Raw genomic sequence first — 16,306 nt, forward strand, 5'->3', positions numbered from 1 at the left:
TGTAGGGCATAAGGAATCAGAAAGTAGCACACTACCCAGAAACAAAAATTGTTCCTGGGTAGTTCCATTGTGTTATTTATAAAGATATTTATACTACAGACTTCATCACAGGAGCATGTGGGAAATGGATTTTTTATTTTCTGACTTTAAATTGTTCTGTTGTGTGATAATGAGAAATATCAGTGACTTAATCCCATAGATCTGTACCACTTTGCATCACACTTCACTTCATTATTTCCACTTCATCAAAAATATATGTTTGTCTAATAACGACACAAAAACTGTAGGTTAACCTTTACTGTACAGTGGAACCTTGATTCAGCGAACCTAGATTCGGCAAATGTCTGGTTGGAATGTACACTTTGCTGGATGGATTTATTCACGGATTCAATAAGCAAGAATTTGCTGAAGTGGGGGGCCAGGATGTGCAGATTTGCTTAGGATGTTGGGAATAGAGTTCACAGAGTGGTGGGAAAGTTGTCTGTCATATCATGTGTTAAAATAAAGATTTGCTTGGTGAAATCAGCCCATTGAGCATGGGGAAATATGAGGGCATGAATGGTCACTCAGTAGGGCTCCAATCACCTTCATAATAATTTTCATAGATGGACACAAGATTAGAAGAAAGAGTTGCAGGCCTCATCAAAGACATCAAGCATATTTAAAACAAAATTATATGGTTATTTTTTATATCTAGTTGCAGAGGATTTTGTTCAGTAAAATATGGGTCATTTTATCTCTGAAAACGAGGCTTTGAGGCTATGGCATGGCAAATATGGTAGGTGTGGTTAAATCAGTCTACACAAGTTGTCTTGCTAAAATCTTAATATGACTTCAATCATATTTTAATGATTTGTGTAGATGGAAGAGACATTAGAAGAATGAAACACTGAAGCAATATATTTTTCTTGCCTTGAATTTTTTTTTCTCACAAATTTCTTAAGATGCATCTCTGTTTGCAATGAATCCCTCATTCCAGTGAATTAGGGTTGGTCCCATATACTGTACTGTAGTTTGCCGAACTGAGGTTGCACTGTATTTTCTAAATCATTTTGACAGGTATAGGAGAATTTTCTGATTTGTTAATGAATTCAAAGAAATAAGATAGTGTCAATATTGGTGGACTAAGTTTTCAGGTTTATAACCACTATTAATGAAAGAATCTCTTTAGCACCATAATGCACTATAAGTGACTTAACTTTCATTAAATCTCAATTTAGGCAGAGATTAGTTATTATCATGACTCCATGTACAGTATTCCTCTGGACTATACCAAACAAAGAATCTAAAGCTAATTGAAGAAATGTGCAAGAAATATGTAAGAAATATGTAAGAAAATGGTGCATATTTACGAATAGAAATTAGTCCATGTAATATGGTTGGTAGGGCATGGCAATCATTTCATAGTTTATAAACAGGATTCTGAAGGAATAAACCTGGAAGCAATATGTATAAAAATATAAATATGGAGAAGCTTGCTTAGGGCATCTTAAAAAAAAAAAAAGTGAAAAATACTTGTACTATATATGAAAATGAATCTGTAATTTAACTTTTGAGATTGTAAACAAAGCAAAATTCACTAGGAGGAAGTTATTGACCTAATGTAATGACGTGATGTTGAAACTCTACATATTTGTAGTTTAGAGAGTAATCTCCTACAAAGCTGATGATGACAGTTTTCACTTTGATTAGATTAAGGCTTCAATTCTAGGCTCTCCCCATATTTTTCTACAATACCAACACTTCTGGGGAAGTACAGCCCATCCTAATACAGCTAGAAATGCAACAATAATAATGGTTTCAAATACATTTCTGCCTTTATATTTGAGTTTTTAAAAAGACTGGTGACATTCCAAATCAGAAGATATTACAGTCAGAAGAACTAACCAGAAATTTGTATTAGAAACAGCATATTTTTTTTTTCCTGAAAGATGGGACACAGCAAGCAGCATTACAATGGAGTAGATGGCTTAAGAAAGTGTAGTTAGATTTATCTTATTTTGTTAACCCAGATGCTTGACAGACATTAATTTGCAATAGAAGTAGACACTAAGCATTAGCAATCATATAAGTAAGAAGAGGTGTGTGGACATGACTCAATTTTTCCTTTTCTCCCTTATGTGATAGATATTTTCATTGGTCAGAAATTGGTAAAAAGAGAGGATGATTTGCAATGTACGAGTTGTATATTCGTACTGCACCCGAAATTACTAATGTTCCTTTACTGTGTTTGCTTGCCCGAGAGGTTCCTCCTTCCTCCTCCTCGCCTTTCACAATGATCCACCATCACATGGACCAAGGTGTTTATTTCATTGGTCAACTTGTTTTATCATTCTGACATAAAGCCCACTTGTAGTTATTTACTTATCCTACCTATAACTTCTAATCTGTATTCCAAAACAAAATTACAGTATGTACAATACGCGAAAGCCCCTTTTAATTTATTTTCGAAGCCACAGCATTTTCAAAGTCCTTTTTTTCAGGTGAACTAGATAGATACAAATTGAAATGCATCATGTGCTTTAAAAGGCTAGAGAGAATCTGCTGCTTTTAGTAGCACATAGATACTTTTGTAATGAGTTTGGTTGACTTGACAGTAATTTATTTATTATTTTTTTTTTTTTTTTTTTCACTTTGTGCGGCTCTAGCCTGGCCTGGCTGTGCATCTCAACACTTGAGTAAGATATGAAACTCACATAATCTCTCCCTATCCCATCTCTTTTGCCAGTGTTCCATGACAGTTATCTCGTTTTATTTGCTATCCTGTCTGCTCATTTTAGTTACCCATTGGGAAGCACCAATCCCTTGCTGTCTACTGCTCTTTGGATTGTCACAGTTTGCCACGTGATGTAATCAGAGATCCGAGTCTTTTTTAAAGAGGAATAAGACACTTGATTGCTCATTTTTTCCATTGATTTTATTTATTGATGCCATGTTATTGCAGTACTATTATTTCTAATACTACTTTTCCATTATGAAACATTCTTTTAGTGAGTTGTCCACATTATTTATGTTTCAGGCATTAGTGACTGCCCATGTGTGTAGGTTTAGGTTTGAATACAGCAGCACTAGAAGTATCTCTGGAAAATGCTTAATGTTTGAGCTATATATATGTGAAACATATCATTAGCTTGTATTGAGAATTATAAATTACTAATGGATGAAAACTACTTTAGATAGCATGCTCAGTTTGGGAAGTGTAGTATTGTGCGGTACAAGGAAGACAGGAACAAAAGAGTACTGTACCAAGAAAGTGGTAATTGACAAATTATTCTGTAGCACAAGAGGCGGCTCCAGATAGTAGGTTAACCCTGGCTCAACAACTGCCTCACAACCTGATGAAAATATTAATTAACACATGTGTAGAGCCTGCCAAAAAGAGATAAGTAGCAAAGACAATCACTTGTTCCAGTATCTGTGAACCCTGCCTTCAGAAATTATCTTGATCTTTGGTAGGAGTAAATATGGTTTCTGCCTTAATCTAGGATTACTAGTTAATACGGCTTCCTCCTTTTATTGTTTGAGATCAGTCTGTGTGCTTCTTTTGCTGTAAATTGCTGAGATTGCTGACCAGCATATAGAAAAAAAATGGGCGACACAATATACTTAAGTTTATTAACAAAAGCAGACTAATGTCGCCATTTTGTATTCCCTGCAGACAAAGAATAATTAGGGTGTCATGGAACATCTGGAGATGACAGAATTTTAATTCGGCATAGGTTTCGAGGGGGCAAGTTGTGTTCGATGAACCTGATAGTTCTTTACTTTAACAGCCTCCAAAATAACGCGGGATGGATCACGTGTACCTAGCCAGCCGTAAAACCTTTGACGTTTTCAGTTACAGACCAATACATAAAATTGAGAAGCGGGGCTGGAATAAAAGGGAAGGCAAGCACTAGAGTATCCGACAGATGGGAAGCAGTGTCATAGTGTCAAAAGTGGAAAGAAGTGGTAAATGAGATCAAAAGGGCTCTGTCCTTGGATCCCCTATTGTTACTTGCATGCATGAATGACCTACCTGATGAGGTAAGGTCTCTTGATAAAAAGTTTGAAGATGTGTAACTGATGAGAGGGATTACAACTGAAGGTGATGCAGGAGGACCTAACCAGACTACAAGCATGGTCAGAAAAATACCTACTGGAGTGTAATGCAACAAGTCTGAGTGATAGAAGTTGGGAGAGGGAATAAGTAGCTAAAAGAACTGTACAATAAATGATAGAGGAAGTTTAATGCAAGAATTGTAAAAAAAAAAAATAGTAATAGTAATAATAATAATACAGTAATAATAATAACAATAATAATAATAATTAGGAGTGGACATAATGCCAGCATTAATGCTAGGGGTGCACAAATATTAATAAAATTGGCAGCATATGTAAATTTGACAGTAGCAAATTGCCATTGGCACCCATACACTTCATTTGATTGCTATTGGGATCCATACACCGTACTGAATTGCCAGTGGCACCCATACATTATTCCAAATTGCTGTCAGCACCCATAAACTGCACTTTCGAAACTCGTGCTCAGAACTACATTCCATTACACGATATGGCAAGCTTCAGGAATAAGTGTTAGAAATTGAATTAAATAAAATGTATGAGGCATTCGGTATTTATTTCATGCATTAAAACTTTTAATTTTCAATAGAATTCTGCAAGTTAATTTTTCGGTAGTGATGAAATGTGGGGGGGGGGGGATTTGCAGTAGCGTAGTAGAGATTGGAAAAGGGCTGTGATTGGCAAGCTTGAATTATATGTTAATAGAACAATGTATTAAATCAGCCCAAGTTTATATGTTTTAATGTATTAAATAGTAAGTTCTAAAATACTCCTGTTGTTAATTTCAACATTACACCCTATGGTTTGAAACAGCTAGTCTCTACTACGAATAAAAGACAAGCTGATCAGAACAGTCTGTGATTTAGCCAAAGTTTCCTGGAGAGATCTTGTCCCTCGCTCCTAATGACACTTCTGGAAAATATATTTATATATATGCTCACCACGTGTAAAGTAAATATTGCTGAATATTTTTGGCCTTAATTTCCCATTTGTTAGAAAACGTATTACTGTAAAACGCTTTCCCCGTGAACAAATAATGTTAAGATTTTCCATTAGTTTGTGGAACAAGTATTCATATCAGTAATAAGTAATTTTGTTGCTTATAGATGCTGTTAATTGAAATTTTAACATAAATTTGTATCAAATCAGTACAGTATATTGAATTTTGTCCTTTTCATCCATCTGTTTTTCTACCAAATTATGCCTGCTTAGATTTTCTCTTTAAAGACATTTTCATTTCAATATCAGAGAACTGTGGTTGCTTCACTAGCACTAACTGATCAACCTTGGGCACAATGGTGAAATGCTTCATGTTGCTCTTTTGCCTTTAGTATTTAAAGCCCAAAGGTTTTCTTAGTGATTTGTATCAAAGCTTTAGAGTGTACAGTATTTAGTTTTCAAGACTCGGTACCTCTGATGGCATCACTGTTTTAGGGTTTCACCTTTCAATTGTTAAGAATTCAAAGCAAAGGTGCATAGCCTTTATGGCATCTGCAATAATATGCATCTTGATTCGCTAGCAATGGGAGGTGGATACTCGTAGACAGGAACAATAGATACAGCATTTATGCAAATGGCTTAGTTAATGCTGCACTCGCGTCACTTTAGTAATGCACTTTATTTGGTATGTGGCGGTGTTTTATTAGTTTCAGTTCTATGTGTGTGTTGAGCTGTGTACCGCAGTATATTTATGAAGCTTGCAATGCAAAAAATTCCTGACTTTTTCTCGTCAATTGCTGTATTTTGACCAAAATTATTATTGGTGTTTTTATGAAAATGTGGTCATTGGTTTTAAATTAAACAACATCAATGTAGCTACTTGCTTATGTCTTTAATTTGTAATAAAAATAAATTCTGAAATGTTTTAAAGATTTTATTTTTAATTGTTTTCACTTTGGTGTGCTTTGTGCACAAGTACAGTTGTTGTTGCTTATATATTGTGTATATAAAGTTGTAATGGCTTTTTGTGTGCTTAAATATAGTCACTACTCTCTTATTCTGGTTATACAAATTGAGGCATTATTTATTAGAAAATTGGTGCTGTAGTATGAGTAAGATTTTGAGGCATGCTTTCAGATGCATTATAATCACATACAGTAAGATGTCTTGGTATTAGAATGCGTGCAGATTACTATATCATTAAGTAGTGTATAAACAGACCCCCATCAGTTGACAATATATGGCAAGTTTCACTGGTGCGTGTGCTAGGAAGGTAAAGCTGTGCACAGAAGGGGGGCAGAAAGTAAAGATATTTGTTTTAAGGCAGCTGAAGTTTAAATGGAGATGTTTAAAAGGTTTGCGAGTGATGAATTTAATACTGTACAATAATTAATATAGTACTGTGAGGCGAGGACATGTTAAAACAATGGAATGAAGATGGAAAAAATAATGTATATAATGATGTTGCATTATGGGAAGGGAAAATATATACAGTACTGTATACTGATGCTACACTGGCTGTCTGAAGAGGATGCAGGCACCACCCAATAACTATGGGCCACATGTCTATAACTACTGTATGTGGAAACTGAATGTGCAAGAGACTTTTTAATCACATAATTTTTGCTAGATTTGTAGTGGTTTAATTTTGTTTGTGGAAGTCACTGTTGTGGCAGTAGAATAGGGGGTGTTGAGGTGATTTGGTAAAGTATTGTAGATTGCTTGAAATGATTGCTCTCAATTTTGTTAATTTTAATTTTGGTTGAGGTAGTGGGAGGGGCGGGTAAGGCTGTCGAGAGAAGCATGTTAATGGGGTGGGCCTGTGAAGACCAGAACAGGTCACAGAGAGAAATTATGCAGGCTAAATTGTATTATCCAGGCTAATTTGGTTTGTGCATACCAAAAGATTTTGTTTTATTTTTTCTATTTTTGTTGTATTTATTGTGGGGAAGCCCTGTTGGCTCCCTGAAGCCCTCCGAGCTGATATGAGCTATACTAACTCATGAGATATGAGTTAGTTTGGGGTCATCAGTCACAGGAGTTCTTATGCCTACCGGGAACAATGAGCCAGAACCTCGTTCCTTCAGAGAGGCACAGGGAACAATGGAATATGAGCACTTTACATTTAAAGTATGTCATATTTGCCATCGACTTGGTAAGGACCCAGAAAGTTAGGTGAATCAAATCAGATCACTGTCTGATTAATCTGTGCAATCTATGTCCCAAAAGATGAATACTTCTCCTAGAAAGAAAACAAACAAGCAACCCTCCATGCAACTAACCACTTGTAGTTATCCCCCCCCCCCCAAGGCTGTACCCCCTCCCTGGAGGGGGAGCTGGCTCACCACTCCAGTTCTTGAACTGTTGAGCTGGTGGTCACTTCAGTCACCTCTGGCTTCAAGTTTCTGTTCTGGATTTTTGCCCTGTGTATCTGTTCCAGCTGTGTTGTGGCCAGGTGTCTTAGCGTACAGGAGCAGCATGCACCTAGGGTGACCTTCCCTAGGTGCTCTGTGAATGCTGCCCTTGCATGTCAGGATTATCTTCCCTGGGGCATTCGGGAATCGCTCCCCGTTTGAGGCCTTCATCGCTTGTTATCTTTGCCCTTGGGGTATGTCGGGGGTCTATGGCTTTCAGCCTTGCCCCGGGTAGGGGAGTGCTATTGGCTGGGTGGGGCGCACTGCGGCTGGTGCAGCTAGCTTTACTTCAACGCAGCGGCTGATGTTTCTTTCTTACTACCAGATTGTTGTGTGTATTTGGGGGGGGGGGGGTTCATTTTCTTTTTGTTCACTGGCATTTTTGCCTGGTTTAGATGGTGATGGTCTGCTTAGCTTCTTATTTGGCAAGCCTAGATTGTGTTGGTAATCCACCTGTTTTCCACAAGGTTTCATAGCTGCTGCTGCTGGTCAGTTTGCCTGCTACCTGACAGGGTTCTACTGGCTTAACTAGCTTCAGTGTCTGGGCTTCCCATAGAGCTAATTCATGCCTACAGGCTCTGGGAAAACCCCTGTGGGCTCGGTTATAAAATGGCTATTTCTTCCGAGCCCGCTCTCGCCTTGTGCGAAGTTGAAGGTTATTCGTTGTCCCCACCTTGGGGGAAAACAATCATCTGTACTGCCTCCGTCAGGCTGCCTGTTGGGTCGGGGACACCACTGACCCAGAATCTTGTGGGCCTTATTCCCTCGCTTGTACTTCACTCATTCCTTGTCTGTTGATCTCGAGGATTAGGCAGTGGCAGGTATTCTTGGAAGAATACCAGGTATCGAGTGAACATTCTGGTTCCTTCCTGGCCGTGTGTGACTTTTGGGTGCCTGTCACAGCCGTCTGTCTCTTTTATGTCTTTAGACCTGCGGTGCTGCCGCCTCTTGGGTAAGTTCCTCCTTTTACTTTTTACTTATCTTTGGGTAGTTAGCTTCAGGGAGCCAACAGGGCTTTCCACAGAAAACCAGCAATGAATGTTATGAAACGCCATTTTCTGAGTGAGCCCCGGGGTCTCCCTGACACCCACCTTCCCTCCCTCCCTCCAGTCAGCGACTTATCATCGTTCAAGAAGTGGAGTGGTGGGCTGCCGGCTCACCCTTCCCCCTCCTACAGGGGGTGGGGGGAACGCTAATGAGTGGAAGTGCTAGTCGCATGAAGGGTTTGCCTATTTGTTTTTTCTATGGGGAGTTATTTTGATCTTTTGAGATATAGATTGCACAAGTTAACCAGACAGTAGTCTGTTTTGATTTACTGTACCTACCTTTCTGGGTCCTTTCCTGGTCCATGGCAATTATGACATATTTTAAATGTAAAGTGCTCATATTCCATTGCTCCTTGTGCCTCTCTGAAGGGACGAGGTTCTGGCTCATTGTTTCCTGTAGGCATAAGAACTCCTGTGACCGATGACCTCAAACTAATATCTTGAGGTCATCTTGAGATGATTTCGAGGCTTAGCGTCCCCCCGCGACCTGGTCCTTGATTAGGCCTCCATTTTGTTACACACCCCCAGGAAGCAGCCCATAGCTGCTGTCTAACTCCCAGGTACCCGTTTCCTGCTTGGTAACAGGGGCATTAGGGTGAAAGAAACTTTTTGCCCATTTTTCTCCGCCTCCACTGGGGATCGAACCCGGAACCTCAGGACTACAAATCCGAAGCCCTGTCCACTCAGCTGTCAGGCGCCCACAGATATATGGGCCAATATAGCACATATCAGTTCAGACATCTTCAGGAACCCTCTCGGGGCTCACCCAGAAAATGGCATTTCATTATATTCATCGCTGGTTTTTAGTATTGGAAATATTTTCTACCAATGTATACAATTTAAAAAATATATTCAGCGTAATGCCAAGAACAGAGGCAAATTTAAAATAGCAAAATTTGGTTTAGTTTCTTGCTGTTGGGGACAGGTGTAGTACTTGCCTAGTTGTACTCGCCTAAATGTTCTTGTGGGAGGGCTGAGCTTTGGCTCTTTTGTCCCACCTCTCGACTGTCATGTCAACAAGTGTACAGGTTCCCGAGCCTATTGGGCTCTATTATATCTACATTTGAAACTGTGTATGGAGTTTGCCTCCACCACTTCACTGCCTAATGCAGGCATGTCAAACTGAGAGTCCCCCAAAGGCCATATGGGTCACATTTGTGCTTTTGAGATCTATTAAAAGGTGATAGTTTAAAATTATAAAAACTGCAATTTTGGCCATTAACACTTTCGCGGACCGATGCCGCATATTCTGTCATAAAACCAAATTACAGAGTAGGCCCGATGATGCAAACAGTGTCAAATTTAATTTGTGCGATTATGGATTTTTTAATCATGCTTTCTAATGAAACAAAAATTATTGTAATGAATATACCGTATAAATTAACAATAATTACTGAAGGAATTTCATCAAATTTGGCATTGTGCAACTGTACTGAATTAAGATATCCACTTTAGGGAAATGCACCAATTGCTCTGTACTTAGACTCAGATGTTGACTTTCAAAGGCCTTTATTTAACAGTTTGAAATGATTGGAAGTCTTGCATATACAGTACTGCAATTGGATCCCAGTTTTGTACAGTTATTGAGCATGACTCGGTGAAAAAAAAAAATATATATATATATATCTAGAGTGTTTGATTCGATTCTACATTGATAAGAGTTTTAAGATCTCTAAAATATGTGTACAAAATAAATTTACAGAAGTACTCTACACTGATAGTACAATACTCTAAACATTTGTAGTTTACCAAGTAGAATAAAAGTTAAAATACCAACACAATTAAAATGAATTTTGCTAGTAAGGTGGAGGGAATGATGCCTATATGGTACCTATTTTATGTATGGCTGGGTCCAGTTGAAATTTTTTATATTATTAACACCTAATTTATTTTATATTTGAATTAATATTTTCAGAGGTTATCCATTTTGCATAATTGTTTTGTTATTATAGACTACAGTACATTTATAATTAATTTGTTTTCCTAGAATGCATCTTATTTTTTCCATGGTTGATAATAGTATTCACTATGTAGTATATAATAATGTTTCTAGACTTGCACCCATCACATTATCTGGATTCTTCTATATGTATTTGTTTAACATGTTTCTAAAAATTACTGGAAGAGCTTATCAGTCAACATGGCTGTCAGGAGAATGTTTTCCCTCTAAGGCACATTTTTGAGTCATAAGAGTGCAGCCTTTGTCCTCTAATGGACTGCATGCCTAGTTTTAAGCATGCCCCTGCTTAACTTTGTAATAAGATAAAGTAGTTGAAATTTGTCGAGAAACTGTTTTCAATGCTGTTAGTACTTGTACAGCATGTCTTGGTGGGTGTGACAAGCATTAGTGTAGCATATCTTGATGGCTGTGATATGCAGTAGTACTTATAGCATGCCTCGATGGCTCCGATGGCCATTAGTGTAGCATGCCTCGATTACTTAGATAGGCATTAGTACAGTATAGTGTGCCTTGGTGGCTCAGGTGGTCAGATTAGGACATTTAACATGGTTTGAAAAGACAGGTTCATAATCTGTGTTTTAAAAGGCATTATAGAAACAATTGGGTAAGATTCCTTAAGCATTCATTACCTGTATGTAGACAGTCACAATTGCGTGGTTGAAAATTATATAGAAAAGTTGTTTGGTGGGAAATTAGGAAAGGGCTTAGGTACTGTATACTGTATTTATGATAGTGTTGGTGGCAGTAATTTTGAAAGAAAGCTAAGTAAACTGAAATAATGTATTATTTATTGAGCTGAATAATCATAATCTTTTAACATGTTTGAAAAGTAGTATACTTGTCAACGGCAATGATGGTATTACACTGGTATACAGTGTTAAGCAGAAAATAGAAGTGGAAGATTTTTTATATTTTTTTAAAAAGTCGATAAGATGGTAGTGACTATATACTGTACTGTGTATGTGTATATATATATATATATATATATATTTTTTTTATAACCAGACAGAATTACTGTTTTATTCTTAAGGGAATATAATTTTTCTTTGTATTTGAGCTTATTAATAACTACAGTACTTAATTTCTTTCATATTGTCTAAATATGTATGGTTATATTTTTTCTTATTAATGACACTTTTTATTCCCTGTGCAGTAGTCCAATTCGATCTCCAGTGGTAGACAACGAGATTGTCATGATGAACACTTTGTACAAAGAACGCTTTCCAAAGGTAGGAATGTGATCTTTTGAATAGAAGTTCAAAGGTATGAAATCTCTAAAAAAAAAATAATAAATGATATACTGCATTAAATCTTAACTTTTTAGATAAATGCGAAAGTTGTTTGTATGTGGTTATTACCTCGACAGGCCACACAACAAATGGAGGAGAGACTGAATACGTTCATCGAGGTTAACAAGGTTCTGGAAGTGGAAGGAAGTTCCGACATTGCCCAAGATGGCGTGGCAATTGCTCGCTTTGTCCACCATCAAGTGATAGAAATGGCCAAGGATTGTCTTCAAAAATCGCAAGAAAAACTTATAACGAGCAGATACTTTTATGAGCTCTCCGAAAACCTGGAAAAACTGCTGTGTGAGGTACGTTGCAGAAGTATTGTTGCATGAAATGCTAATACTTGCAATTGCAATTATTCAAATTGTAAGTATTTCATCCAGGTTCTTGTGGTATGCTTATTTGCAACAAAGCTCAACCCCTGAAGTGTACAGGTATACAGGGGTAGGTAGGTAGGTAGTTACAGGATGATCTATGCTTATGATATCCTGTCGTCCCAGGACCCTTGTCATATAAGGCTTTGAAACAACAGACGGTTTTGGCATTCGCTGCCTTCTTACCTAACGTGTTCCAAAAATATACTACTCCGTTGGCAAAGGAGAACTTTCTAATATTTTGTTGGCACCTCTGTTTCCTTAGTTGGAATCTATAACCTCTTGTTCTTGAAGTTACATATTTCAAGAAGTCCTCCTCATCAGTTTTGTCGGTTCCAGTTACTGTTTTGCATGTAGTAATCATGTCACCTCGGTTATTTTCTAGTTTTGGAATACAGTACAGTATTTAACACCTCTAGCCTCTCATCATAGTTATAGTTTTTCAGTTCCGAAAGCCATTTCGGAGTATATCTTTGGAACTTTTCCAGTTTTTTTATATTCCTTCTTGAGGTATGGGCACCAAACAACTGCGGCTTATTACAGTTTTGGTCTCCCAAAAGTTGTGAACATTTTCTTTAATATTTCACTATCCATGTACTTAAAATTAATTCTGAAGTTGAAAGGTATAGTATATGCTCCTACCACAATCTTTTTTGTGGTTCTCTGGTGACGGTCTACTATCCAGAACCACTCCTAGATTTTTCTTATCAGTTCTTTAATGCCTTTTCATATAATTTGTAGATTGTGTGTGGCCTATTTTCTTTTATTTCATTTCACAAAACATGGCATTTATTCACATTGAATTTCATTTGCCAAGTGTTGCTCCATACATGTACTTTGTCAAGGTCATCTTGAAGGGCAAGACAGTCGTCAAAGTCTCTCGTCTTCCAACAGATACGTAGATTTTTTATATAGACGATGCACATTACTGGTGCAAGAACCGAGCCCTGTAGTACCTCACTCATAACACGCCTCCAGTGTGATTCATTCTCTTCGAGTGTATGAGTGTAAAATAATTACCTATGCACTAGGATTCATGCATGTACTTATTATAGTATTGATAATAAAGTAGATAACTCATTAAGAAATAAGTTTTAAATTTTCAATTAATTTCGTTTAGTGTTTGTGCAATATCTGGAGGATGCCTTTGCATTTGACCTGTCATATGTATGATGGTATGAGGAAGATCCCTATCATATTGAGGCCATAGCCCCATTGTGGCAGATTCTAAGTTACTAAAATCATTTGGGAGTGACCTTGGTAGCAAGTATAACTGTAAATTACAGTATATAACTGGAGCATGTGGAAATTTGTTTAATTTAGCTGGTATATGAACAAGGTTAACGGGCAGTATCATGTGTAATAATTAATCTCATTTCAGTGAATCTAGAGCATTATAATTTTAAAGTATTTGCATATATATATTAGATGTTTTTATTCAGTACATGGTATTAAACACAGTCCTTTGCAATTATAGGATTGCTACATTAGTTATTCACCATAATGGAGTGCTGTACACATGTATGGTATGGATGTGTTAGTAGGATGCATGAGAAGTGCACATAAGAGGGTCATATTGTAAAGGCAGACAATCAGGAGCTTGGAATGGAAAGTGGAAGATTTTTTGAAAGAAAGGGTCTGGAGAGGGATTAATAAGCTTGATAGTGACATGTTTTTGTAATGTGGAGAAATTTCTGCTGTTGCCACTAACTCACTTTTAGGAGGAAGCCATACACTGGGGCTATAGATATAAAGAATTGCTTTGTAGCTTTCTTAATACATAATTTGCTTTATTTCAGACTCGTGACAAATCGCCAGATGCTGCTGCACATCTCACATCCCTTATAAAGAAGCTGCTTCTTATTGTATCTCGACCAGCCAGACTCTTGGAATGCTTGGAGTTTGATCCTGAAGAGTTCTACCATTTACTTGAGCAAGCCGAAGGTCAGGCTAGAACCAGCCAGGGCATCAAAACGGACATTCCTCAGTATATCATCACTAAATTGGGCCTCAATAGAGATCCCTTAGCTGGTGAGTGGTTGCAACTTTTGATTAACAAACAAGCATGATTAGTCTGATCAAATCTTAAATATTTAAAATTAATTTGATTGTAATTCTTGTGGTAATTTTTGTACACTAAGACCTTATGATAAGTTAAGATTTTTAATTGGGAATCTTGAAATAATAATAAACAAAATGTAATTGTTTATAGAGCTGAGTGATGACTTGGCGGGGGATGGTGATGCAGAAGACAGCACAGGAAGTGGCACAAGTGCAACCAGTGGGGCGACAACTCGAAAAACTTCCAATTCAGAATACTCTCCGGGACAGTCTTCCACCTACTCCTCAAGTCCACCTTCTAAAAGCTCTCCTAAAGAAGAGGATTATGAGAATGTTAAACTCATATCCAATGGAGCATACGGAGCAGTTTATCTTGTTCGACACAAAATCAGTAAAGAGCGGTTTGCCATGAAGAAAATCAGCAAGCACAACCTAATGCTTAGAAATCAGGTATGTTAAAATATGCTAATTATCAAGGTAGGGAATCATGGCCAGGATGACACTTTATAGACTAATAGCTAACAATGGATCAGTTTGGGATTAAATTTTGTGGAAATATTATATTAGGCCAGTGAATTTGTCATGGTACACATTTAGAGATTTGTAATTGTCAGAGCAAAAGTCAACATTTATGTTAGACAGTGTATTTATGTGGGCAAAAATAATGCAAAAATGGTCGAATGAATTTGGATGAAATTGATAAGGAATACTGGGCCATTGGTAGAAAGTATATGTTAAGAATTTTTTTTTTGTAGTGTATTTCTTTCACTATTTTGCATTAACCTAATTCAGAAATTACTCTTTATGATTCGAATTTGTTTTAAATGTAGTAACTAGTCTGACATATTGCATGTACATTGTTACATACCATCCTGAGCCGTCCTTCCCCAGGGGGGAGGGGGAGGAAGGGTATGGAGAGTTTTGGGGCATTGACAGAGATGGGAGTGTTGAGGACTGAGGGGAGTAGAGAAATGATGATATTGGGAATGGAGGTGAAGGGGCGGGTAGGGTTGAGATAAATCAAAATATTTTTCTTTCTTTGAAATATTATCATAAATTATTCTTGCAACATTGAGTCTAGCTATAGTTTCTTCAGCTGATATTATGATTACGTCTTCTAGACTCGAATATTGAAACTTCTATGGCAGCGTTTGAAACACGGAAAAGTCTACTCATTGGTTTGGCTTTAAATGAAGGACTTGTCTATAAATTTTGGTATTCATGCATAACATGGAATATGCAATGTAGAATGAATAAATTACACTAATTTGTTGCTAAAATAATTTTTTGCCAAATATAAGTAAAATGTTAATGAGAATAAGAGAAAATACTCTAACATGTGAATTATTTCTTGATGACCTAGTTGATACTCAATACTAATGTAAATGTGCTGTATTGAAGATCACACGACGCCTACAAATCTCACGAATTCTGTCTTTCAGGTGGAGCAGGTTTTCAACGAGCGTGATATAATGAGCTTTACAGACAATCCCTTCGTGGTATCGATGATATGCAGTTTTGAAACCAAACGACATTTGTGCCTAGTAATGGAGTATGTTGAGGGTGGAGACTGTGCGATGTTGCTCAAGAGCATGGGGCCTCTTCCACCAGACATGGCCAAGTTCTACTTTGCTGAGACTGTATTAGCGGTTGAATACTTACATAGGTTTGTTACCCAGTGTTCATTTGAGTTTAAAATTAAGAAATATTTTGAATGTTCTTGAATGTGTTTTGTGCTATTCCACTCAAATGCTCCACTGAAGGTCCCATTGGACAGATCATAGTCAGTTTGCTTCAGTGCAAATGGGGATCTTTTCAAACATTAATGTTGTCATATTGCTTCTAGGGAGGCATTTTAATGGTGGTGTATCTCTTGGATTGCAGTTGGCTGAAGACTTTAACACTTTCGCGCTTTCCGCAAAGGTCACTCAGCCAACCGAATGTGCGCGCAGCGTTTTTATCGCTTAAGCGTAAAAACAAAAATGTGTATACTCTTTTTACTCTTCTGACCTTAGTTCTCATGCTACGTATTTCATTTTGGTACCAACGTGTTCGCAATAAAATTCTCTAGAAGAACATCAGTAAAAAAAGTCACGAAACGTATAGGGATACCAGCACCAAATAAATAACTACGAAGATGACTCGCCGTGAGCGCCCATCA

The 16,306-nt window shown here is 37.4% G+C and overlaps 1 protein-coding gene across 1 annotated transcript in view; it reads left to right on the forward strand.

Annotated features, from left to right (window-relative positions):
- The window catches only part of LOC123764692 (microtubule-associated serine/threonine (MAST) protein kinase dop), a 421,441-nt gene that overhangs the window by 336,538 nt on the left and 68,597 nt on the right, over positions 1–16,306 (forward strand). Inside the window, 5 exon segments of the mRNA XM_069302486.1 lie at positions 11,575–11,650; positions 11,788–12,015; positions 13,884–14,115; positions 14,297–14,595; positions 15,588–15,811. Coding sequence (XP_069158587.1) covers positions 11,575–11,650; positions 11,788–12,015; positions 13,884–14,115; positions 14,297–14,595; positions 15,588–15,811 — 1,059 coding nt within the window.

The sequence above is a fragment of the Procambarus clarkii genome, chromosome 48 (genome assembly GCF_040958095.1).
Source record: "Procambarus clarkii isolate CNS0578487 chromosome 48, FALCON_Pclarkii_2.0, whole genome shotgun sequence".
Lineage (NCBI taxonomy): Eukaryota > Metazoa > Arthropoda > Malacostraca > Decapoda > Cambaridae > Procambarus > Procambarus clarkii.